Here is a 24407-nt window from a genome sequence, read left to right as displayed (position 1 = left end):
TCTAACACCCCACCCAGCTCTAACATTCTCAGAGAGTAGAATTCTTCCTACACCTGTTAAAGCCTTTCATTACCTCTTATTCCTTCCAGATTGGATTCTTCTCTGGATATCCCACCTGCTTCCTCTGTCCTTGACTCACACACTCACCAGATTCAACAAGCAAATTCATGTTTGTGTTAAATCCCTGTGCAGAAGATACTTCACCCTCTCCTATGGTAGGCAGGCTTCTGAGGTGGCCCCCAGTGATCCCTGCCTCCTGGGATTCTCAGCCTTGCATAATCCCCTCCCCCTGAGTGCAGTCTGATCCCAGTCACTTACTTCTAACCAACAGAATGTGGTATAGGTGATAGGATATCACTTCCACAACTAGGTTTCACATGATTATGACTTGCATCTAGTAAGCAGACTCTACTTTTTGCCTTCTCAGCTTCCGTGCTTTGATGCAATGAGCTGCCATGTTGGAGAGCTGCACACGACCAGGAGCAGAGGGCTGTCCCCAGCCAACAGCCAGTCAGAAACTGAGACCCTCAGGTCAGCCACCCAGGAGAAATTGAGCCATTGACAACAACCACCTGGGCTTGGAAGCAGTTCAGTCCCCAGTCGAGCCTTCAGATGAGACTGTAGACTCTGGGCTGATCCCGATTGCAGACTTGTGAGAGACTGTGAACTGATGGTCCAACTAAGTTGTGCCCGGACTCCCGACACCCCCCCCCCCCCACAAATGTCAGAACACGTATTGTTTTTAAGCTGCTCGGTTTTTAAGCAATCTGTTGCCCAGCAATAGAGAACTAATACTTTGTGCTGTGCGTTAATACGGGAGATCCTCTGAATATCACTGAAGGGAAAATCTCACTAAAAACATGAAAGCCTTGTCTCCACCCCCACCACCCAACATCTCTATCTCAGGGGATCCAAAACAAGACACAGTCTTGTTACATTTTCAATCATACCAACAGAATCACAGCCCTAAGAAACCCAGCCACGTCCTGAAGGAAAGGTATGGAGGAGTTATACTGCGTCAGATGAAATGCAAACAGCAGTTAGGCCTGAGGCATGAAAAGGAAAACATTCCCATTAGAATAGATCCAGGTCAACGTGGATACTCTGTTCAGAGTTTCTCAAGAAGGTGATAAATATCATTTATAAGCTGCCTTATACCTTTAATACCATAGACACTGTGAGTGGAAGGAATGAGTAAGATCTGGCCTCATTTACAAATGAGGACCTGAGGCTTAGAGAGAGGAACTGACTGACTTTACACAACCTGTTAATTGCAGAACTGGGAGCAGAATCCATTTCTGCTGGCTCAACTCAGTTCTGTTTCCAATGCAAATGCAAATGCAAAAAAAAAAAAAAAAAAGGTTCATTTCAAGCCAAATAGCAATTCATGTTATTTCCTTCTTAATAAATGTGACTTGTAGGCATCTTACATAAAAGGATACTAGGAGAAAAATTCATAGTACATGCATAAGTGCATGGCCACATCTCACATATATGTAAGTATTCAGATGCATAAATATCTAAGTGGCAAATTCTAATTGCTTATTTTTCAAAGCATATTAGCAGAGAAATCAATGTAGGAAGGAAATGAAAAAAAAATTCTATGCAAAAGGTGACAGGTTTATAATGCACTGCTTCCTCCCAAAATCAGTTACAAAAGTAATATTTACCCTAGGTGAGTGGGAGAATGACGTGCCTATCATAAAATATATTATGTTTAACATGATACTGCATCTGATAACTGGGATGAAAAATATCTGTATAGCACTTCATAATTTACAAAGCACGTTAATACACAGTATGTCATTGACTTCTCACAAAACCATATGTGGTAAGCGAGGAGGTATTCATATCATGGGTGAAGAAAATGAGGTTCAGAGAGATAAAGCAACTAAAATTCATACTTCCTAACGTGGCAGAGCTGGAATTGGAATGTTAGTTTTCTAAATCTAAATGCTTAGTCTAAGAATTAGAGATGCAAATCGTTCTCAATTAAAAACAAAACTCTTCCAGATTCTGTCAATTTACTGTGTAACCAAGGGGAAATACTTCTCTGAGTTCGGGTTTCCTCCTCTAGAAAATGAAGACATTAGGCTAGTGCCTGCTGTTGACACCAGAGCGAGCCTTTGGAGAATAGAGCTGTAGAGGTGAGAAAAGGGAGAGAAAGGATGCTTATAAAACATTTGATTGACAAGTGGCTTTAAAGGGTTCCCAAAGTGTGGTCCCAACATCAGCACCATCTGGGAACTTCTTAGAAATACAAATTCTTGAGACTCACTGCAGACCTACTGCAACAGAAATTCAGAGAGTGGAGGCCAGCACCCTTCTCAACAAACCTGCCAGGGCATCCAGAAGAGGAGTAACTTGCTCATAATTGCCCACGCTTTGTCTCTATGCAGGTGATATATGATGAGAATAAATTATACCAAGAGTCCAATATTAGGCTTATTATAATGTGACAAGTTCATAATCTATGTCATGATTTTTCTTTTTAAAGTGAACCTTATTCAGTTATCAGAGGGATTACCCTGTAATCCACAGAAACAGATGTTGACGATTCATGCGTGTGTCAGATGAAAGGTTATTAGTCTAGTTTGGCTTTAGAATCCATGCATTAGAAGCCACTAAAATAACCAAAAGAACTGGACAAAGGCTCAGGAACAGCTAGACCCACACTTTGTGGCATATTGTAAGAATGACTACCGGTTTATGTGAGGTAGATAACCTGTTCAGAGTTGTATGGTGATTTCAGCCCAACTTTATATAAATCAATCTTTTCTTTTTTTACATAAAAGCAACAACTTGGACAATTTTAAAATAAGCATTAGCATTTAGTTCCCAATAATAAGACCTGCTACTGCAAATGGTGCTAACTATATACCAAGCACTGTTTTAAGTGCTTTACACACGGTAACTCATTTATTCCTCATCACAATCCTATGAGGTAGATACTGTAATTATCTTCATTGTAGAAATGAAAAAACTGAGGTCTGAAAAGCTTAAGTGACTGATCCCAGGTCACACAGAATGTGATAGAGTTGGGATTTGAACCGAAGGCAGTCTGGTCCTAGAATTTATGATATTAATCACTACAATATACAGCATCTCAAATAATCTTAAACTCTATGAGGCTGGTTCCAAATCATCCTAAATACTATGAATGTGGGTTCACATTATCTTGAAAAACATGAACTTGGCCCTTCAATCTGCAGACACTTCTCTCTGGTTGTACATAATGACTCCCAGTAACTTCAAACCAGTCACACAGAAAAATCTTCTGCAGTGAAATAACAAAAGGACAAAAAGAAAAATCAATATATACATATATTTTTTCTTTTATACAGAGCAAAAGCCATACCAACTCAAAGCTAAAAATGCCATTAGAGATCATCTCATTCCTCAAGTCCAGTTTACAGATACTGAAACAGACCCAAAGAGAGGTAATGATATTTTGGCCAGTCATGGAAATTCTGGACCTCATAGGACATTTTAAATAATTGTTTCCAGAGGTCTAACCAAGTTGCCCAACTTGTTTATTTTTAAGAGATGACATGTTTTTGCAAGGTTGAGGAAGTAGTCTCTTTCTGCTTCACCTTCACACTGTTTCACCTATAGCCCTTCTCAGTGTTCATCAGAGTTCTATTGATATTCATAAAAACCATCTTCCAAGGTCATTGAAGGTTCTTGCCAGTAACGAAGTGAGAGAGTAGCAAAGACATATATACTACCAACCGTAAAATAGATAGCCGGTGGGAAGTTACTGTATAACAAAGGGAGTTCAACTTGATGATAGATGATGCCTTAGAGGGCCGGGATGGGGAGGGTGGGGGGGAGTCCAGGGAGGGAGGGAATACGGGGATATGTGTATAAATACAGCTGATTGACCTTGGTGTACCTCAAAAAATGGTACAAGAGTGTAAAGCAATTATATTCCAATTAAAAAAAATAAGATTTTGTTACAAAACAGTTTTTCTGGGGGAAATAAAAGAAACTTTGGTTAAAAAAAAAAGTCACACGTATATACCAACTATTATAGCAAACAGCATAAAATCATTATTGAGGCTGAATAGTTTGTCTTAGGCACAAAAATAGTCAATTTGGGGGTTTGGAATAGGACCAAGGACTGTCTTTCCCTCCAACTTTTATATCAGGGAAAGAAAACTCCAAACCTGGTGACCAAGAATGAGAGTACCACAAAATCCTAACATCATTCAAATCAATTCTCCCATCTGTTGCCTGCATTATTTTCCCAGCATTATTGCCAAAATTCATTTGATAATCATGATGGTGGTGAGAGCCAACAGTCATAATGGTGTTATTATGTGCAAGACAGCATATCCACGCATTATACACACACCCATTATTTCATGTGGTCCTCATGTAAACTCTGAGATGTATTATTAACTCAGGTTAATAACTGAAGTTTTAGAGAGTTTAAATAACTCGTTCAATAAAATCTAGAGTATCATTTCAACCGGCTCCAATGAAGGCAAACTTGTCATCTTCCGAGGCACCCACATTGAATTTCAACTGTCCCTACTGGTAGAAAGGTCCTTACACTATATCGCTGACTCCCTTTCTTGGCTTCTAAATATTAGTCTTTGTTCTGCTCTCTGGAGCTGCGTGGAAGGCTGTTCCTATCTGCAGAAATTCCTATCCAAGGCACAGACAGCTTCCATGACATTCAGGCTGAGTTCTGACTCTTCGTCTTCCAGCAGCATCCTATTTGTGCTTCTTCTTTAGGGTGTCTACACTGTGCTGTAATTGCCATTTGTATTCTCCCAATAGACTGTGAGCTTCCTTAAGGCGGGGGCCATGCGCAATTTTATCTGTGTATTCCAGGCACACTGCTCAATACAGAGCTCTATTTTTTCAAATTTTTAAGTGAGATATAATTCACATACCACTAAATTTATTCCTTAAAAATGTAGTGTTCCTTAGTATATTCAAGGAATTGTGAAATCAGTATCACTATCTAATTTCAGACTATTTTGGTCATTCCCAAAATAACTACAGCCCCCACTGGTAGTCACTTCCTGTTCTCCCCAGTCCTCAATCACTGGCAACAACCAATCTGAATAGAATCATGCTATATGAAGTCTTTTGTGTCTGGCCTCTTTCATACAGCATAATTGTCAAGACTCATACATGTTATAGCATGTATTAGTATTTCATTCTAATTTATGATTAGGTAATATTCAATTTTATGGACATATTACATTTTGTTCATTCATTCTTCAATTGATAGATGTTTAAGTAGTTTCCACTTTCTGGCTATTATGAATAATGCTGCTATACATGTTCACTGGCAGGTTTTTGTATGGATGTATGTTTTAACTCTTTTGGATACATAATTAAGAAGAGAGTTGCTTGATCATATGAGAACTCTATGTCTAATCTTTTGAGGAGCTGCTAGACTTTTTCCAAAGTGGCTGTACCATTTTACAATCAACCAGCAACGCACGACAATTCCAATTTCACTATATTCTTGCCAATGTGTGTTACTGTCTGTCTTTTGTATTATAACCATCTTAGTGTGGGTGAAGTGGTATCTCATTGTAGTTTTGATTTGACGATTTCCTGGATGACTAATAATGTCAAGCATCTTTTCTTATGCATATTACCTTCTTGTATATCTTTGGAGAAATGCCTATTAAGATCCTTTGTCTATTTTTTAATTGGATTATTTGTCTTCTTATTGAGTTGTAAGAGTCTTAATATATTCTAGGTACAAATCTCTTAACAGATATATGATATGCAAATGAATTCTCCCAGTCCATGGGTTGTTTATTCACTTCCTTGATGGTGTCATTGGAAGCACAAAAGTATTTAATTTTGAAAAAGTCTAATGTATCAAATTTTTTTTAGCTGTTTACTTTTACTATCACTGACTAATCCAAGGTCATGAAGACTGCTCCTGTGTTTTCTTCTAAGAGTTTTATAGCTTTACTCCTTATATTTATGTCTTTGAGCCACCCTAAATTAATTTTTGTACATGATATGAGGTTGGTGTCCAACTTCATTCTTTCACATGTGGATATCCAGTTGTCCCAGCATTACTTGTTGAAAAAAATATTCTTTCCTCATTGAATATCTTGGCACCCCTGTTGAAAATCAGTTGCCTTAAATGTAATGATTTATTTCTGGACTCCCAATTCCAGTCTATCATCTTATATGTATACTCTGTGACAGTACCACACTACTTGATTCCTGTAGCTTTCTAATAAGTTTTGAAATTGGGAAGTGTAAACCTCTGCGTTTTTTTTCTTCAAAATTGTTTTGGCTATTCTGGGTTCCCTGAATTTCCGTGTGAGTTTTACAATTCACCTGTCAACTTCTACAAAGAAGAAAACTGGAATTCTGACAGGAATTAAAACTGCAGATCAATTTGGGGAACATGCCACCTTAACAATATTGTATCTTCCAAGCAATGAACCCAGAATATCTTCCCACCTATTTGGATTTTCTTTAATAACATTCAACAATTCAACAGAGATTTTATGTTCAGTTATAATCAGTGAATAAAAGAAAAAAAATAAATGAGTGAACAAACCAATCAGTGAATAAGAGAGAGAAAGCTCTTAGAAAAACATACATGATGGCCACCTTCTCAAATTGCATTTCCCTCTTCAAAAGCCCCCCTTTACTAGTCCCAGTTTTCAAGATACATTTCAGTCTTTTCCTCACTTTTTTGTTTTTTGTTTTTTTAAATAAGTTAAGGGCAGACATGCCCACTAAGCAACTTGAGCCAGAGACAGCAGCACATGCATGGCAGGTTTTCATGAGGGTTTTCTTTTCTTTTCCTTCTTTTCTTTTTTTAAAAAGAATGAAGTTTGATTGATTGATTGATTGATTGATTGGCTGCCTCTTGCACATGGGATCTTAGTTCCCTAACCAGGGATCGAACCTGTGCCCCCGTAGTGGAAGTGCAGAGTCCTAACCACTGGACCACCAGGAAATTCTCACATTTTTGGTCATAAATTATATTATATCTTTCTCTTTTGTCCGCTTATATGATGGGCTGTGGTGGAGAGGTGATGGCTGAATGATGCATCTCCATTCACACCTTTCCTTCAGAAGGTACTCCAGGAAACTTGTTCTAACACAGCTGCAAGCAGACCACCCTGAACCTCCCTCTTTTTTTCTCCACACGCTGGTTGTGAGGTCTCATCTACAAGCAGACTTCCCCATAACTTTTAGCTATGCTAGGCTGGCTGATGAGAAAAGGAGCCCTAAAATTAGGATTATATAGACTATTAAGTCATCCAGGATGCTATTTGTAAAATCTGTTCCCTGGCTTTGACTGCCTTGGTAAGGATAACTTTAACATTGGCCGTTTAGGAAATAAAACATCACTCTGTGTAGGTTGGGTGGCAGAGAGAGCCAAGAAGATTCCTTATTGCACCTCTAGCAGTACCTGAGAAATAACATTTTCCAGTATTTTCATTTAAGGAGTACAATATCAAGATGGAATTCAAAACAGTTCAAGACACTTTACAAATGATTCAGGTAATGGGCTTACATGTCTGACTATCAGTACTTCAAGTTTTTTGAAACACCACATTTCTTAAAAGAAACAAATAAATATTCTATCTCTTTAGCCCATTTTAATTCTTATATTTTACTTATACCATCAGAATATGTTACTTTAATGGATCCATTGTTTACCATCCATATAAGCAAAAAAAAATCCATTTAGAATTAAATTATCTCTTTAAAATAAGTCTGACGTTTACATACTTTTAAGGATGTTCACAGGGACATACAGAGAGAAAGTTTATCTCCTTTAAAAAGCACAAGCTAGGTTAAGGTAGTTTATTAGTTTTGAAATGGCTTATAACTGGCATATACTTAAGACATTTCAAATATCAGGTCAGGAGATATCAGAAATAATGTGGTAAAGGAAGGAGGAGATGAATCATAGAGGCTTGAGCAAAAGAGGCATGATAATTCTGCAATCTTTTTGCTTTTTTTCTCAAAAAAAGGAAGCATACATCAGCTCATCAGTCAGGTAACTTTTTGTCTCCTATCATTGAATCCAAAGAATTTATCATGTTGGTCTTTGTATTAGGTAACATGCGTAACATAAAGGTTCTCTCTTCCTAGCAGTTACTTGGAAGGTACAGAAAAGAAGCTGATGCTCCTTTTTATATCATCCCAATAATTACAGAATAGTTATAGTATTGAATTATAACCCCAGATAACATCATCTTTTCAGCCAAGTGCACTGCCTTCAAGTGGTACAAGGCAGTGCAGGGATAAAGCTAGAAATTTTAGGTGATTCAGCAACTACCATTAAGTTGTCCTTATAAAACTCATTTGCCTCGGCTGTACTATTTTTTATTGGTGTAAATACCTATTAATTATGGACACTCAGAAAGCAGTTATAATTATATCATGCACTAACTTGATGTTAATTGTGGAGTGGGTTCTCTAGTAGATTTCTAGGCTGTGAGTCCTTACATCATGACTGGGTTTGATGACAACATTCACTTATTTATCCAGCAAATATGAATTTGTATGCCTCTTGTTTGCTAGGAAACAAAAAGATAATCTTGTCTCAACGACTTCATAGTCTGGTATTTACCACAATTATTTCTTTAATGGTCAAGCTTAAGGCGTTATATAATTTTATATTGTCTCTCTAAGGCACACTCTGTGAGGCACAATTATTAGAATTTTTACTTTACATTTGAGTAATTTGTGATTTAGAACAACAAAACATGATCCAGTTCTCTTCTGTGATCTTAAAGCCCAATATGACAGCACAGATGAGGAGCATGTTTGGATGAGGGCCCAGGATCTCAGAGAGGTCAAATTCACAGAGACACACTCTGAAATTCACAAGTGGCCTTGTCTGCACTTACAGGTGAAAGCTACACCTACTGGATGGACAGCAGAAAGTGCCCAATTTGTACTTTTATTCCAATAAAATTCCAGCTTTTAGTCTTAAGTAAACTGGAAATATATATGTTCAAATTATGAAATATAACAAATTAAAGTTTCATACTTGTAAGTTAATATATTCACTGAAAGGAGATGTATAACTTTCCTGGTAATTCTTCCACAGTGTGAAAGGAAACTTAGCAGCATACTCCAACGTGGTATTTTGTGGAGAGGACAGACCAGTTACTCACCACGACAAATGGTGACATGTAGGATTGGTTATTAACCACCTCCAACCTTCTGTCTAGAGAGACCATCTTTATCATTATTATACCTTAGTTTGGCTATAAGGCATATAAAGGAAATGGGTGTCAAAATGCACAAAACAGTGACAATATCTGAGATTCGGCTTTCACACTTAAAACACAATATCCCCATGTATTTGCCATGATAAAATCTAATCATCTTGAGTAAAAAATATAGCCAGACTTGTATTTTGTTATTTGCTTTTAAATTAAAAAAAAGAAGAAGAAGAAGAAGAAGGGAATAAAGGGAACCATGGGGTTTGAGACTAAGGCTACTACCAAAATAGATATTTAAACAGTGGGAGGGGAGGAAAGAAATAAGGAAACCAGTCCTGACAAGAAAGCTCTTTAATTCTGCAAATGTGATGTGTGCTTCTGCATGGACATAGGGCTAATTATTTCCACTCAGATGCTGTTGTGAAATGGAGAAGCTCAACAAGCAGCCTTGTGAGTGAGTTTCTTTTTAAACAAATGCCTGGATGGAGTGACTCGGTGTAATATAACATAATCATCTGTGAGCCAAGGTCTTACAAACAAATCACAGCTAAAGGTTACCCCAGGGGACTATGGTAAGATTCCTATGGTCAGGGTACCATAGAAGATTCCCTCTCCCTGCCCTGGGCTCCAGCAGAACTGGCTTCTCCTGGGTACCCTCAGCAGCAGCTGCCTTGCTGACCTTCCTCCTATTTCACTGCTTGGAGCTAACCTACACCACACTCTCAGAGCACACTCTTACACTGGGGCGAGTAAAATGAGCATTTTGCGGCAAAAGTTTTGTAGAGGTGCAATTCAAGGTAGATCTTCAACCTAGGGTACCACTCTGAAAACCTTACATTTTCATGACACTCAAAACAAAGATTAAAACCTAACTTTATTAGGCTTGTCACATAAGACACAAACACAAACATCACCTTCTTAAAAAGGAGGATGAGGTATAAATGTTACTGTGACACAATTATATGCAATCTAAAAATTAATTGCCCATCATCAAACTCATGGCATGCAACTCTGAGTCAGCTAACCACTCCTCCACCCCCACCTCACTGTTACTTAACTGAGGTTTCCTGGCAGGTACAGACTAATTCAAAATAACCCAGGTCTTCCAAATATGGGTACTGCAAAGAATTAGATCCCCTTTTCTTTCAAAATGGTATTTCTGCCCTTATTATTTTACTGGACTCCATCTGGTATCTTATATTTACGGTTTCTACCATATTTCAATTTTGACCATAGCTCTCAAAGAAAGTTATTAGTAAGCAGACAATACAGATACACAGACAAATCTGTTTTGGGTTTTTTGTCTTTTTTTTTTTTAAAGCAAATCACAGTATGCACCTAATTTTTTCACAGGCGAATATGCAAAGAGGAAAATGACACTTTATCCACACCTCTTCTCTTTTTCAACAGCATAAGACCCAGTTCCTGTCTCCATTCCCAAGAAGCCAAACAAAGCAGCAGCAAAGTCCCAGTCTATAGGGATAATCTACATCTTATCACACAGTATCAGCATGTTGCAGCCTTCATCCCCCAGTAGCCTACATGTTTGGATTACACCAAATAATATGGAATATTAAAAATTTAATTATTAATTAATCTCCCCTGCAGCTGCTCACGGCTTTTGCAAGCTGGAACATGGAGAACAGAAGATCCATGGCACCGTGAGACTCCACCCTGATTACGCCGCCTGCAAGCCCTCAGGCCCATGAATTCCAAATAAAAAGCCTTCCACGCAACACAGACACACCTGAAATAATTTCTCAGGTTGCCTCATAGATTATTGCTCTATGAAAGGAACTCAGTGTGGGAGTACTGGGATTTCAATTCAAGACGTGTCCCTGTGACCAAACAGCATGTATGTACTCAGTTTCCAAACAGACTAAGAAATTGCAACACTTAAAATGCTTAAATGGGAAAGATTAATATATCTTTGATAGGGTAACTAGCATTCAGAAAGGATAAACCCCAAACCTTCAAAGACCTGAAACTTAAAAGAAAGCTCCAGACACAAGCTAACAATCCCAAAACAAAATGGGAAGGGTTGAGTGGACAGTTGCTCAAAGCCAACATTTGATTTCTTATAACTCTAGAACAATATGGTGTCTCTGCAAAAGGGGAAAAACTGTAGTTACCATGCCCATTTTAGAAATATGGAAAAGGAAGTCCAGACTGGTGATGTGGAGAACTCACACAATTGAAGCTCTTTTTGGAGAGGGGATCACAGGGAATTGAGAATACAGTGCTCTTCTTATTGGCAAACTTGGGAGCCTAGGCTATCATAGTAGGTGCAACGGTATCCTTATCCCTGGAATCTCTCCAAATTTGTTTACAGTCTAAATAAGGATAGTGAAATTGCATTTGACCAATTCCAAAGAAACCTGATTCAAAAATACTAAATGCCCAGTTACAACTACTATAAAATATCTGAAAGTTCTTCCAAGTCACCAGCTCCAACCCTATCAAATTCACTGCAGGGAAGAAAAAGCAGCTTTGTACTAGGAATTAGAAGGCCAGTACTCTAGGCCTGGTTTTGCCAAGAGAAGGGAAAGAAAATCACAAGTCCATGGATTTATCCTTTGCCTTTTAAGAAATCAAGAGAATTTCAATGTGACCCCTGTGTGGTGCTTCCCAAGAGTCTAAGCTTACTTCTACCAACAGTAGAATGCCAGATGCGTGGGGTCTAGACACACTAACTCAAAGACACTCTACTATCATAAATTTTCTGTTTACCTTTAAATTGTTTTTGATCTCTCTACTCCTTTACATTTCCAAGCCATATTTTAGGGAAAGCACCACAAAAGAGAGACATTTTGGAGTAAACTAATTGAAATGCTAAAGGAAACCAAAGTGCCCCTTGGTTGCTCTTAGCATCCACAGGGAACTATTATGTCATGTTTCAGGAAAAACAGAAAAAAATCATTGATCCTACCTCTAACTGAGTCTCAGTGAGCAATGTTCTTTTCCTCTCTAGACAGAAACTTTCCTTCTGTAAAGTAAGAGTTTGGCTACATGACCCCTAAGCTATGAGTCTGCCATTCACCGCACAATCACCTCCAAACTCCTCACACTTGTTCTTCTAAAACCACTCCCTAATATACACATTTTAAAATGATCAGGAATTTTAGTGCTAAACACTAAGGTACTTTAGTTGCATTACTCTGTGCAGTGACTGGCACGGAAGTACATTTTTATATCTTCTGTAAAACTTGCCAAAGGGTCCCACCCCCAAAGGCACTGTAGCCAGAAACACTGTGGCTACCCCTGCCCCCTGCCCCACCCCCCCGCCGCCAAATTTTTCCTTTTACTATGAGAGTCCTTGGGCATCAAGAAGGCTACTTAGGTACTAAATTAGTGCCTGTGATTTCATCCGCTGTTCACTTTGTACTCCACACACCCTGTATCACAACTGAACTACCTTATTCTTCCAACAAGGCATTCACTTTCAACATTCCTTGGCTTTCTCATTCCTATTATTCTCTCATTTGAATCCTATGCCCTTCCCATGACATATGCAGCCAAGGGAACTCAAATTCTACCTGCTGTGCAGTCGTCCCTGACACTTCCCTAGAAAGGTTTAAAATATAATGTTGATACTCCTATTTTTGATTTCTCAACTATTTCAACATCTGGTGAGTCACAAAATAACTTAAAGTAGCACATCCAACAAAGCCCTTCTTTTGTATCCCTCGGAATTGTTTATGCATTTGTCTCTTCTGAAAGATGAAGAATTCCTCTAGAGCAAGAACATGTTGATACTAACCTCTGTATTTCCATGCCTAATCCACAGTGGGATTTCAATAAATGTTAGGTGAATGAATGAAATGTGCAATGAAGCCATATTTCCCAAATAAAAATATGGATAAATAAGTGAACAGAAATAAAGTTGGGAAATCTGAGAGTGGAAATTGTCCCTTTTGAAAAAGGAAGAAAATATCCCATAAAAATCTGTTTTCAAGAGTGCAGATATTTTTCAAAGTTGCTATCTGACTAGAGCAACCTTGGACCTCTTCTTAAACAAATGTTCCACCTATATAATCATTTTCTCCTAATCTCTGAGTCAAAGCAGCCTTGGAAAGGTGATTCAGAGGTGGGTTCGGAGAAAGCACATAGCACATGCTTGAATAATGAGACATCACAGACCTACTAGCCTAGTTTAAGTAGTCAAGTGATTTAACAGGTTTTGCAATTTGCTTTGGATCAAAAAACACCACAGTTGGGCATTAACAGTCTACATTTCTAGGACTTTTCAAGCACCTTTTAATTACAACACAACACAGTCTACTAAAGACATCATCTTCTCTTGGCACATATTTTTAATATTTTTAGTGTGTGACTATTGTTCTCACAGCATATAATTATGTTAACCAATAAATACTAACACATCGAATTCAGTTCCACCAGAGTGAAGATAATTCAGAAGAATGAGCCGTTTCTCCCAATTAACTCTTGGTTTCTTAAATTAGAATAATAAAGAAGTTAGAATTGATAGCTCTTTAATTTCTGAATGGAACAGGCACATGGAAAGTAGAATTCTCAACCTACTCTACTTAAGAGTTATCACTATTAATTTTTTAATTTTTATTTTTATACAGTTTTTAAAACTAATTTTCCATTTACATTATTACAAAATATTAGCTATATTCCCTGGGTTGTACAATATATCCTTGAGCCTATCTCATACCCAACAGTTTGTACCTTTCACTCCCCGACTCTTACATTGCCCCCCAATTTTTTTTAACCCTTTGAATGTTTTTCTTTTTTTAAGAAAGCCATACTCAAGGGACACTGTTACTCACGTGACTGATCAGTGTCCCTTGAGTATGGCTTTCTCATAAAAAGAAAAACACTCAGAGGGATAGCCTCAATCTGGTTCTAGAACTTAAAAATCAAACACAGGTCTAAATTCAAGGTCCACCTGTGCGCATATTGTAGTCACATGTCCTAACGCAAGCCACTTACCTATAAGTGTTTGTTTCCTCATCCACAAAATAAGCACACCATCGATATCTCAGAGTTGAGATATCTGTATTTCACTCAAGTGTGAATAGATGTGAAAGTACTTTATCATACAATCAGTAAAGCACTGTCCAAGTATCAGTGATTATCAGCCTGTGTGCACAGTGAGATTGCTCAAACAGAAATGTGGCTGCTGAATAAACCCACTAAAATGCAGTGGTTTATCGGAGGCATGTGTAGACACAGTCTTAAAGAATGAAGGCTATATTAAGCCAAAACCTCTAAGCAGAATCTCCCCAGTATAGATTAGGGTATGAGAATTTAGGAGGGGAAAAAAAAAGGGGGTGAAACAAAATTCCTATTTAAAAAGGGGGAGAGGGCATAGAAGTATTTACTCACAAAATGGATGAGTTCAATGGCAAAGTCAGTGGCCTTGTTGTTCCGAGAAAGTGGGCTTGGAGGTATTTGCTTGGGTGAAATTGGAAACATGCTTAACATCAAACAGCGGTTAGAAACTCTAGAGTAAGCAAGGCTGGCTGGAGAATGTGTCTGAGACCTGGGTCCATCCTCCTGCATCTTTCCAGAGTCTGTCTTATTTCCTGTGCTCCTTTCTCAGGATGAATTATAGCTTCCCCCTGCTTGAAAACCTTCAGCTATCCCCTATTATTTATAAAAGACAAACCAAAATCTTAATCTGGCATTCAAACATGTCCATGGGCCGTCTAGCAGGAAGCCTCCCAGGCCCTCAATCCCACTTGAAGCTTTCGATGGCCTCGTCTGCAGCCACCAGGATGCTTGCAGTTCTCTGAATGCAACCTGGACCTTCCTGCCCTGTGGCTCAGGCTTCTCTCCTCTTGCCTCCAACATCACCATTCCACCCATCCCTCAGCTAAACATGCAAATCTACGGATGAACCTTCTCAGATTTTGCCACCTTTAAAAGAATATCTCACTCTTTTCCTTGTGCTTCTATTGATATATATCTGCCACTGTTGAACTTATAATATTAAGGGCTCCTGGAAGATGACAACTTGGTCCTATTTCTCTCCCTTTCCACCATCCTCTTTCCTTCTCCTAATAGTTCCCTCAAAAGACCACAGCACGAGCTACCTGACACAGCACAGCTACCTACCTACAGCTCAGTACATGTTTACGGAAATAAAGTGCATTTTTACCACTGACAAGCCTAGTGGAGCCAAGAGTGACGATAGCTAGGGAAGGGCTAAGCTCTACTGTGTTTGGCCTTGTGCCCCTACATAGCTGACAGTCCCATTGTGTGTCTAGAAAAGGCAATGGGAACATGTCTAAAGAAGAAAGCACCTTACACAGTTTTGTGTTGAAATGACTTACAGCAGAGAAGCAGGACTGGTTTTTAATCTGTGAAAGGAACCACTGTGAATACAGGAGCTGCTATTGAAGAACTGAAGTGCTGTAGGTCAACCAAACACCATATGAGAGTCAAACAACACAGTGACAACAGTGCTGGTCCAAGGTCTGCATGCAGAGTCCTGCTGGCTGTCTTGTGAGGACTCAGAAGCCCTGAAATTGATTTGTCATTACTTTCTCAAGACCAGAGGGAAGCAGGGAATGACCACTAGCAGAGAAAGGTCAGCTTCCAAAATGTAGATAATAAATGAAGGTGTAGAAAAATAGCCATGCTCCAAAGGAAGCCAAGAGATACAAAGAACTGATAAGGCACCATATGCATTTAAAAAAAAGAAAAAAAAAGAAAAGATTAATTGCTGTCCCCAAATCTGATAAGACTGGAAAGAAACTGTTGTATTCAAACTCTTGGTACCAGTACAAACTATTCACCATCCATGGAAAGAAAAGTAAAGAAAGTGCTCATAATGCCCAATGTACAAATCCCACTCTAAAAAAATCTGTTAGGGAAATAGCTCCAAAGAAAATATACATGAAAATGTCCCACATAGAATTACTTACAACAACCACCAGAAAAGGAAGCTGCCTCAATATCCCACATAAGGAATTTTTTAGAAAAGATGTAGCCCTCACCCTAACTTTAGCCTAACCATGTTAAACCATATTTCTGAAGACTGTACCAACATATAACAAAATACCCACGTAGGCAAAGCCAGAAAAAGAGCAGGGCAATGGAATAAGAGATTTAACTTTCTAACATTTTTGTATAATACTCTTGGGTTATTTTAAAGAAAACACTAATCAAATCAATGAAAGAAATGTCTGTCTGTTAACTAACACATGTTGACATTACATAAAAAGACAACTTAGGCCACTGACTCTAAGAGAATCAAAAAAGAATGGAAGGGCTATACGAAGCAGCTTGTTCTCTCAGATCACTGCAGATTATCTGTAGCTGATATTTACAGACAGCCTTACCTGCGGGGGCCGAGGCTTATAGGGGGAGCTGCACTCCAGGTCAGCCAAGATGCTAGTCAGTGAGTCAATCTCAGCATCCAGGCTGGAGCGTCTCTCCTCAAGGGTCTTGCCGCCAGGATTTCCCTGCGAGAAGCAACACACACAGATTTAAAAAGGAAATTTCAAGTTTCCATCCATATCAGTCTGAGTTCAAATTTCTGAAGTTACACTGTGGCTTTGTCCAAGTTTTTCTGCACCTCATTTTTTTTTAGCTTTTACAAAATGTCATTGAGGTAGGCTAGAGAATGACCCCACTTTGACAAGTAAGAAAACTCAACTATATGAGGTGATTTTCCTAAAGTCATACTCTTATTTAGAGGATATTTTCTTCAATGAATATCCAAGTTAAAGGAAGTCAATGTTTTCACCCCTACATTCCAGGAGCAGATTCAACTGGGGACGTAATGCAAATTCTATGCTCAGAATCTACTGTATAGAATGATGACATTTCAGTTGGAACAGGAAAAGGCAAGGAGAGGCTCACAGTCCAGGAAGAGGAATCAGTGGGAGATCAGTGGACTAGGTGTGTCTGTGTCGGAGAGAGATGGCAAGCACCAAGCGATGCCCTTAAAAGGTGAACTAGAACAAGACCGCTCAAGGTCCTGGCCAAGCAGCTGCAGACGAAGCATGTAGCTGTGACCACTGATTATGAAGCGGGGGATCTGTGGATTCATATGTCAATGTCCCATGTTAGCAGGAGCACCGACTGCTACCTGCATTCCGAATCCATGTGGAGAGAGCAGAGGACAAAAACACCGCCACAAGGGCATCCCCAGGAAGTGGGAGCAGGCTTGGGAAAAACAAGCAAACAGTTTGCCTAGAGCTTAAGCCAAGGAAACAGAGAGTGAAATACAAAGGAAATATAAAGGTGGCTCTAGAATTCAGAGGCAGGGTGAGTTAAAATAATTTTTTAAGATGACAACGTATTAATGATCGTGGACACATGATGGGAATGTCTCTCAAGACTCCATCAAGAAATCAAAGTGAATCTGCAGTGAGGCCCAGGAGGAATGAAATAATGGCAAGTTAGTGTAATTGAATCAACTCTATTGAACTTGTCTAAGGAAGTTAAATATCAGTATAGTGTCTGGAAAAGTCTAGGGAAAAACCGAGAAAGCAGAGTATCCTCAGCGACAACAAAAACTAGGGTACCCTGACAAGCTAGTATTAAAATCTTACAATTCTCTAAGTAAATTTATGTTTTTAATGAATATGACGCATCAGACAATGAGAGCACAATGGTATTTCCGATTAAGACCACAAGTTTCCTTCTCCTCTAATAACCTGCTTCCCAAACAGCCTTTCCTGAGCTCTTATACTTATTTCTTTGCATAAAACAGCTCTAATGGGACCTAGTGTATTGGTCAGTCTCTTGTGAATTCAGCTAGCATGAGTTAATCCTTCTGGACCTTGTCTATCCCAGGCACAATGATAACATCAAGGTCTATAAAGCTATAGCCCAGCCCCCTGCAGCCAAAGCCAAAGACTGCTGCCTGCCCTGGAGGCAGTGGCATCCGTACTTGTAAGCCCTCTTTAACTATGGGTACCTTTTATCACACAATCTAAAACAATTTTCTCATCATTTTCTCATTCTGGATGCATTTGTATGACCCCTCTATGGCACTCTATCTCCTCGCCCTGTTTCTCATAATATCTATCACCATCTGACTATCTCTTATGTGTATTTGTCTGCCTATCATCAGGCTCCCCAGGAGAATGTAAGCTTCATGAGGGCCAAGGAATCTGTTTCCCTCCTCGCTGTTTCTTGCTCAGGGCCTAATCCATGGAAGTGTTCGATAAATAATTTGAGTAAATAAATGAATAAGTAATGACAGACTCCGCCATAGGTCCAGCCCACAACCTTTTCCATATCAACATCTTTTGGGTAAAATCAGCCAGAAATACGGCAGGATCAGTGGATGTGAAGGGAAGCAAAAGGCTCCATGTGCCTGTGTGTGTGTGCACACCTGTGTGTGTCTGTGTATTGCACGCTGTACGGCCCAGATTGGAAGGTCGTCCTTGTGACAACTGAGAGGCTTTCCTCAGCCCCCTTGCTACAGCCAGAAATGGCGAAACAGTGAAATGGCAGATTGGTTATGTCTTCTCAGAGTCTGAATTTCCAGTCTGACCAAACCCTCAAAGACCAGTGGGTTTCTGCCCTAGAACCAGATGTTTTCAAAGAATTAATCCCTCTGTCAGAGGTGATCTCATCTTTACCTCACTGAGTATTAATAACTATGGAATACTGTGGTACTATTAAGAAAAAGATCCCTTCAAATTTAAAATTCATGTGAACATTCTGACAGTAGGACATTATTGTTATGGAAGGCAACTCAGAACTGTATGAACCTGATTCTCTTATATGCAGTTATAAAACATTATTATTAACATGAATTCAGTCACTGCATTCCCATATACTCACAGACAGCACAAAATATTTGTAAGGGTGGTGGATTGGAGTCTGGTTACATTCCCCCTGGGCCATAGTTTCCTCATCTATAAAACGAGGAGAACATCACCTGCCCTACCAAAGCCAGAGGGATGTTACAAGACTCAGATAAGAAAATGGGTAGGAAAAACACTCTTTAAATTGTAAAGTGCTATAATTACAATGATTTTCTTAAATAGCATTAATTATAGCAACCAGTAACTATAAATTAATATGAATAATATAGGTATTTTTAATTATTCTTCTTCTTAAAGGGAGCATCATTCATTAAGTATTCCCTTGGGGTATCAGTAGAGAGACAAGATTTAATCAGGTCTTCAACATCTATATTTTACTGTAGCAGACAGCACAGCAACTGCCCATGCCCTAAGTACTGGGATACTACGGAGCCTCAAAAGTCACAGAATTACCCTGAGCCATGCAAGGAAACAAGTAATTATACTGTCCAACCAGCCTGTGCATGTAAGACCATATTCTGCCTTCCCTCTGAGTTGGGACTACTCCCCCTTTTCAGTTTCTCATATTAGATGGATGCCATGGAACAAGGTCCAACCTAATGCTGGGAGATTTTTCACCCAAGACCACACTTGCTGCCCTACGTGGCCTTCTGATAAGAACTTTGTTTCTGGAACTTCCCTGGTGGCGCACTGGTTAAGAATCTGCCTGCCAATGCAGGGGATACGGGTTCAATCCCTGGTCTGGGAAGACTCCACATGCCAAGGAGCAACTAAGCCCATGGGCCACAACTACTGAGCCTGTGCTCTAGAGCCCGTGAGCCATAACCATTGAGCCCACGTGCCGCAACTACTGAAGCCCACACGCCTAGAGCCCATGCTCCGCAACAAGAGAAGCCACGGCAACGAGAAGCCCTCGCACCACAACAAAGAGGAGCTGAAGAGCACTCTCCGCTCACTGCAACTAGAGAAAGCCCGCATGTAGCAATGAAGACCCAACGCAGCCAGTAAAAATAAATAAATAAATTTGTTTAAAAAAAAAAAAGAACTTTGTTCCTACATTTCAATCCCCATTATGGACTAGGATAGGCTTCTTTCTCACCACTGATTCTCTACGTCATGTCTCGGTTCAAATAAGTGAAGTCCCGCAGAAGTCCCACCACCGGCCCTTCTCTTGGTGCTTCATCTACTGCCACAGCACCTTTAGATCCAGGAACTACCCTGCTACTCTCAACACTTTACACTGCGCACGGGAGGACACAGTCCTACAACCAGCTAATGGAATCCTACACACAAACCTACATGTCTTCTCTTTAACTCCCTGTCACTGCAGCCTTACCAGTCACCTCATGGTTGAATGACCCACCCGAGGCCAAGTAACAATAAGGAAGTGTCTCCTGTCTCTTTGCCTAATGCTTTTTCCAGATACCACAGGGCCACCTATAAAGTGGTCACTGTGATGAGAGTGATTTTCACACTCTTTAACAGTAAGTAGAGAGATTTCATTGTTTAAGTCTAGGATCTGCCAAAAACAAAGCCTGAGACAAAGGCTTATGTGCAGGTCATTGATTTTGGGAATCAGTCCCAAAAAACAGTACTGAAGGACCAGACAAGTTAAGCAGGAGAGGAGGGAAAGCCAATTCAAAGGTGCTGGATTGAAGTGGTCACCAATGTGGACAACTAGGACTCCATTCTCCTGGGAGCCCTCTGAGGAGTTCCATGAAATATGCCTCAGATTTTCCCACCTAGAGAATGAGAGAAGAGAATATTGATCCTCTGGCTCTAGTTCTCTACTGGTTTCGAATCACCTACAGGGTTACAAACTCCCTCATACTTATCCCAAGAAGCACAGAGGTAGCAGAAAAGCTCCAGAACAGAAAGTAAGAGAAAGATTTTGCAGCTGAGGCATGGTACTGCCAGGTCGTCCCTATGCAGAGGTGGTTGCCATGGCAATGGATGGTGTCTGAAGGTGGGAGGAGAGGATGAGAAGCAGGGTACCAAGGGTGTCCAGTGACTGTGTCCTCTTAGTAACAGCCATAAAGCTCACATGAATAAGCCATTCATTGGATATTATTTTCTATAAGACACAATTTCATTCATTCACTAAGTATGTATGTAACAAAAGTTCACCAAACCATAATCGGGGCTTATTATAATTTGGAGAATCATAACTCTTAGTGCCACTACTAGAATTACAGGGTGATGACTCTCCCACTGCAAGTACACAGAAATATACTTTAAAATAGAGCCCAGAACCAACATGCACATCATGTGAGGCCATACGGGTCATATTGCTAGTCCACTAACTACAGGAGTGCCAGCAGTGAGTCATGAAAGAGCATTCACTTATATTTATTTATTTATTCACTCTTTACATCCAAACATCTTCTTTAAAAAAATTAACTCGTAGAAAAGTTGAACAAGAAGCAAAATGAACTCCACTCTGATTTATCAATGGCCAACATTTTGCCCTCCCCTCCCTCCCGATTTCTAATAACAAAAATATATTTGCTTGCTTGTTGTAGTTTAACTACTCAAAAGAAGTTGCAGAAACTTCCTCGCCGTATACTTCAGCTTACATATCCTAAGGACTAATTTTTCAATACCATTGTCACACCCAAGAAATGTAATGTGGGTGCAGTCATCTCATAACGCACACATGTTCACATTTCACCAGAAGTCCCAGTAATGTCCTTTTATTGGTTGTTGTTAATGTCCATCCAGAATCCAATCAAAGATCATACATTGAGGTGACATGTCTTTTCAGTCTCTTTTAATTTCGAACAGACTCCAGCCTATTTTCGTCTTTCACGAAACTGACTTTGGGTAAAGAATTCAGGCCAGGGGTCTTATAAAAAGTTGAACAATCTGGCTTTGTCTGATGATGGGATTCAGATTACACACGTGTGTCAGGAATAGTCCACGCGTGATGCTGTGCTCCTCCCATCGCATCACATCAGGAAGCTCATGATGTTGTTTGGCCGTTTAGGGATGACAAGTTGGATGACTTGGTTAAGGCAGTGTCTACCAGATTTCTTCACTGTAAAAGTGTCTTCTTCCCTTTTAAATCAATACATGATCTGTGAGGTGACACTTTGAGACTCTGACAGTATTCTACTCATCACAAACCTTTCACTCAATGGTTTTAGCATCCACAGATGATCCTTGCTGGAACGGATTATTGCATCGGTGGTTGCACAATGGTGAGAGTATCCATTATTAATGAATGGAAATAAATGGATCCTGCTTAGCATATTAACAATTTATTTGTTAAGTATTCATTTCCTTTCTGAGGTAGGGAGCAGAACTAACTACAAAGTCCTCTGCTATGAAAAAACATCAGGAACTTAACCATCAAATCAACATTGTTAAAGAGAGAGTTCTCACTCAGGCTGTTAAGAAAAACAAAGGACTGGGGAATAGTCTAATTAATTCGGAACCACTCTCTGCCCTAGGAAGTTTACATCCTAGAATTAGAGCTGATACACAGTGTCATACTCAAAACATGCATGGACTGACCTACTCCTCCGCGACCTCCAGAATCTTTGAGGTGTCCAAGCAATTATACTGATGCATCACAGAAGGGGGATCTGAAGAGCCAAAAGCTGCATGTGACTGCTCAAAATAATCAGAGAGAAGACTTGGTGTTGGAGGTACTAAATCTGTGATAGTCACATTGGCGCTTCACAAAGCTCACAGAACTCCTCAGGGCCAAACCTACGTGTAGCACCAAGGGACTCCCAACCCCTCCCCCTATGCCTGGACTTCCCTTTGTGACTCATTAGAGAAATAAAAGCTCTCCTTGATAGCTTAGGAATATAAAACTACCTCATCTTAGGGAACCCTAGAATGCAAGTAGCACAAAACAGTATATTCCTTTTACATACAATTTTGATTTTCTTTTCCATGGTATTATTTGAATATTAATAATATAGTGTGATTTTCATTTCATTTTTGTTTTCTTTTATGATCAGAAAAGTTCATTATTCCCTTATTTCTAACATTAGTGTTAAAAAGATAATGGCTGGTGATAACAAAAGGGATACCAAAAAGCTATATTATCTCTAAGCAACAAAACTAAGTATCATTTATCCATCATCTTGCTATCTTTGATGAAGCTGAAAATATAATCATCAGTGAATTTCTTTGTGATCATTTTTATTACATTTTACCCCTTAACAAGAAAAATCTAGTGGTGAAGGCTCTGGAGTCAGACTGGAGGGGCCCAAAACCTGGATCTGCCACTTACCAGTTTTGTGACCTGAGGCAATTTACCTAAGGTCTCTGGGTCCCAGTTTGTCATGCAGTTGTTGTAAAGATTCAATGAGTTCATACGTGTCAGGTACTGTTCACATCTTAAGTATTCAATAAACAACAGCTACTCAATTATTTCCTTCATCACAGTCTCTAAATAAATGCTTTGGCTGACATGGTTGGTCAACTGAGTATGTAGCTTTTAAAAGCATTTTGATTCAAAGTAAAAGTCAGCTGCTGGGGGCTTCAATTAGCTGGAGCACCTATGCTTCTTAACACGTAACAGTGCTAGGAATTCACTGTAAAGAACATAATTCTACATCAGTGGTTCTCAGACTTCAGCCTGTATAGAACCACCTGGAGAGCTTGTTAAAACAAAGATTACTGGATCCCACTCCAGAGATTCTGATTCTGTATATCTTGGGTGAGGCCCAAGAACTTACCTTTCTAACAAGTTCCAAGTGATGCTGATGGTGCTGCTCTGAGGACCACTCTTTGAGAGCCGCTGCTCTAAGTACATTTCTAACACAGTGAACATTTGAAAGGGTAAAGAGTGTGTATTTTATATGGTTAACGATGCCATGAAAATTGCCAATAGGCAATCCAAATTATGAGTAAGAGAAATCTGGATCAAAATAAAATGGAAACAGGAACATTGCTTCTTCCTATAATCCCACATGCTATATAATAACATGAGCACCCTCATCACACTGATTCCAGTAATGCTGAGTGGAGACAGGCAGCATTCAGCAATGAGAACTCCAGAAAACATGACCTATTTTATCTAATAGAAATGTCGCTTTATTGAATTTGGCGGGAAATGTTGAAAGAGAAAAAAATGCTTTAGCTCATGGTTGTGCATTCTTCTTCTCAATCACTGAGTTGAAAGGCTTATCTTTCCAAAAACCCATCTATCTTATCATGTATACTCTCCTGCGGGAAGGCATCACTGATAACCCAGCTTCTATAACTGACTCTGTCTAATTCTCTCTGATAGCGCTGTTCATAGGGTAACTCATTGGTTCATGCCAACAGCTCTTCTCCCTCTCTGCTCTATGAAATCTTTGTGCTAAGTAGCAAGCAGTCTAAGGAAGGCGTGATCCCCAACCTCAAGAAGGCTACAGTCTATTGGATAATATGACTTTCACACCTGCCTCGTGATATCAAACACACTATGTTCGTTAAGACTGTAAAACCACATGGAGGA

At 39.5% G+C, this 24407-nt stretch overlaps 1 protein-coding gene across 7 annotated transcripts in view; it reads right to left on the bottom strand.

Moving 5' to 3' along the window:
- LPP (LIM domain containing preferred translocation partner in lipoma) overlaps positions 1-24407 on the bottom strand; it is a 687064-nt gene that overhangs the window by 346176 nt on the left and 316481 nt on the right. For 6 of the 7 annotated variants that reach the window (XM_057738614.1, XM_057738612.1, XM_057738617.1 and 3 more), the window contains one exon: positions 16505-16627. The exons of the other annotated variant lie outside the window; for it this stretch is intronic. In XM_057738614.1, coding sequence (XP_057594597.1) covers positions 16505-16627 — 123 coding nt within the window. The remainder of the gene's footprint in view (positions 1-16504; positions 16628-24407) is intronic. 7 annotated transcript variants of the gene reach the window in all.

This window comes from Hippopotamus amphibius, chromosome 6, assembly GCF_030028045.1.
Source record: "Hippopotamus amphibius kiboko isolate mHipAmp2 chromosome 6, mHipAmp2.hap2, whole genome shotgun sequence".
NCBI lineage: Eukaryota > Metazoa > Chordata > Mammalia > Artiodactyla > Hippopotamidae > Hippopotamus > Hippopotamus amphibius.
This window is presented reverse-complemented; position numbering and strand designations above follow the sequence as displayed.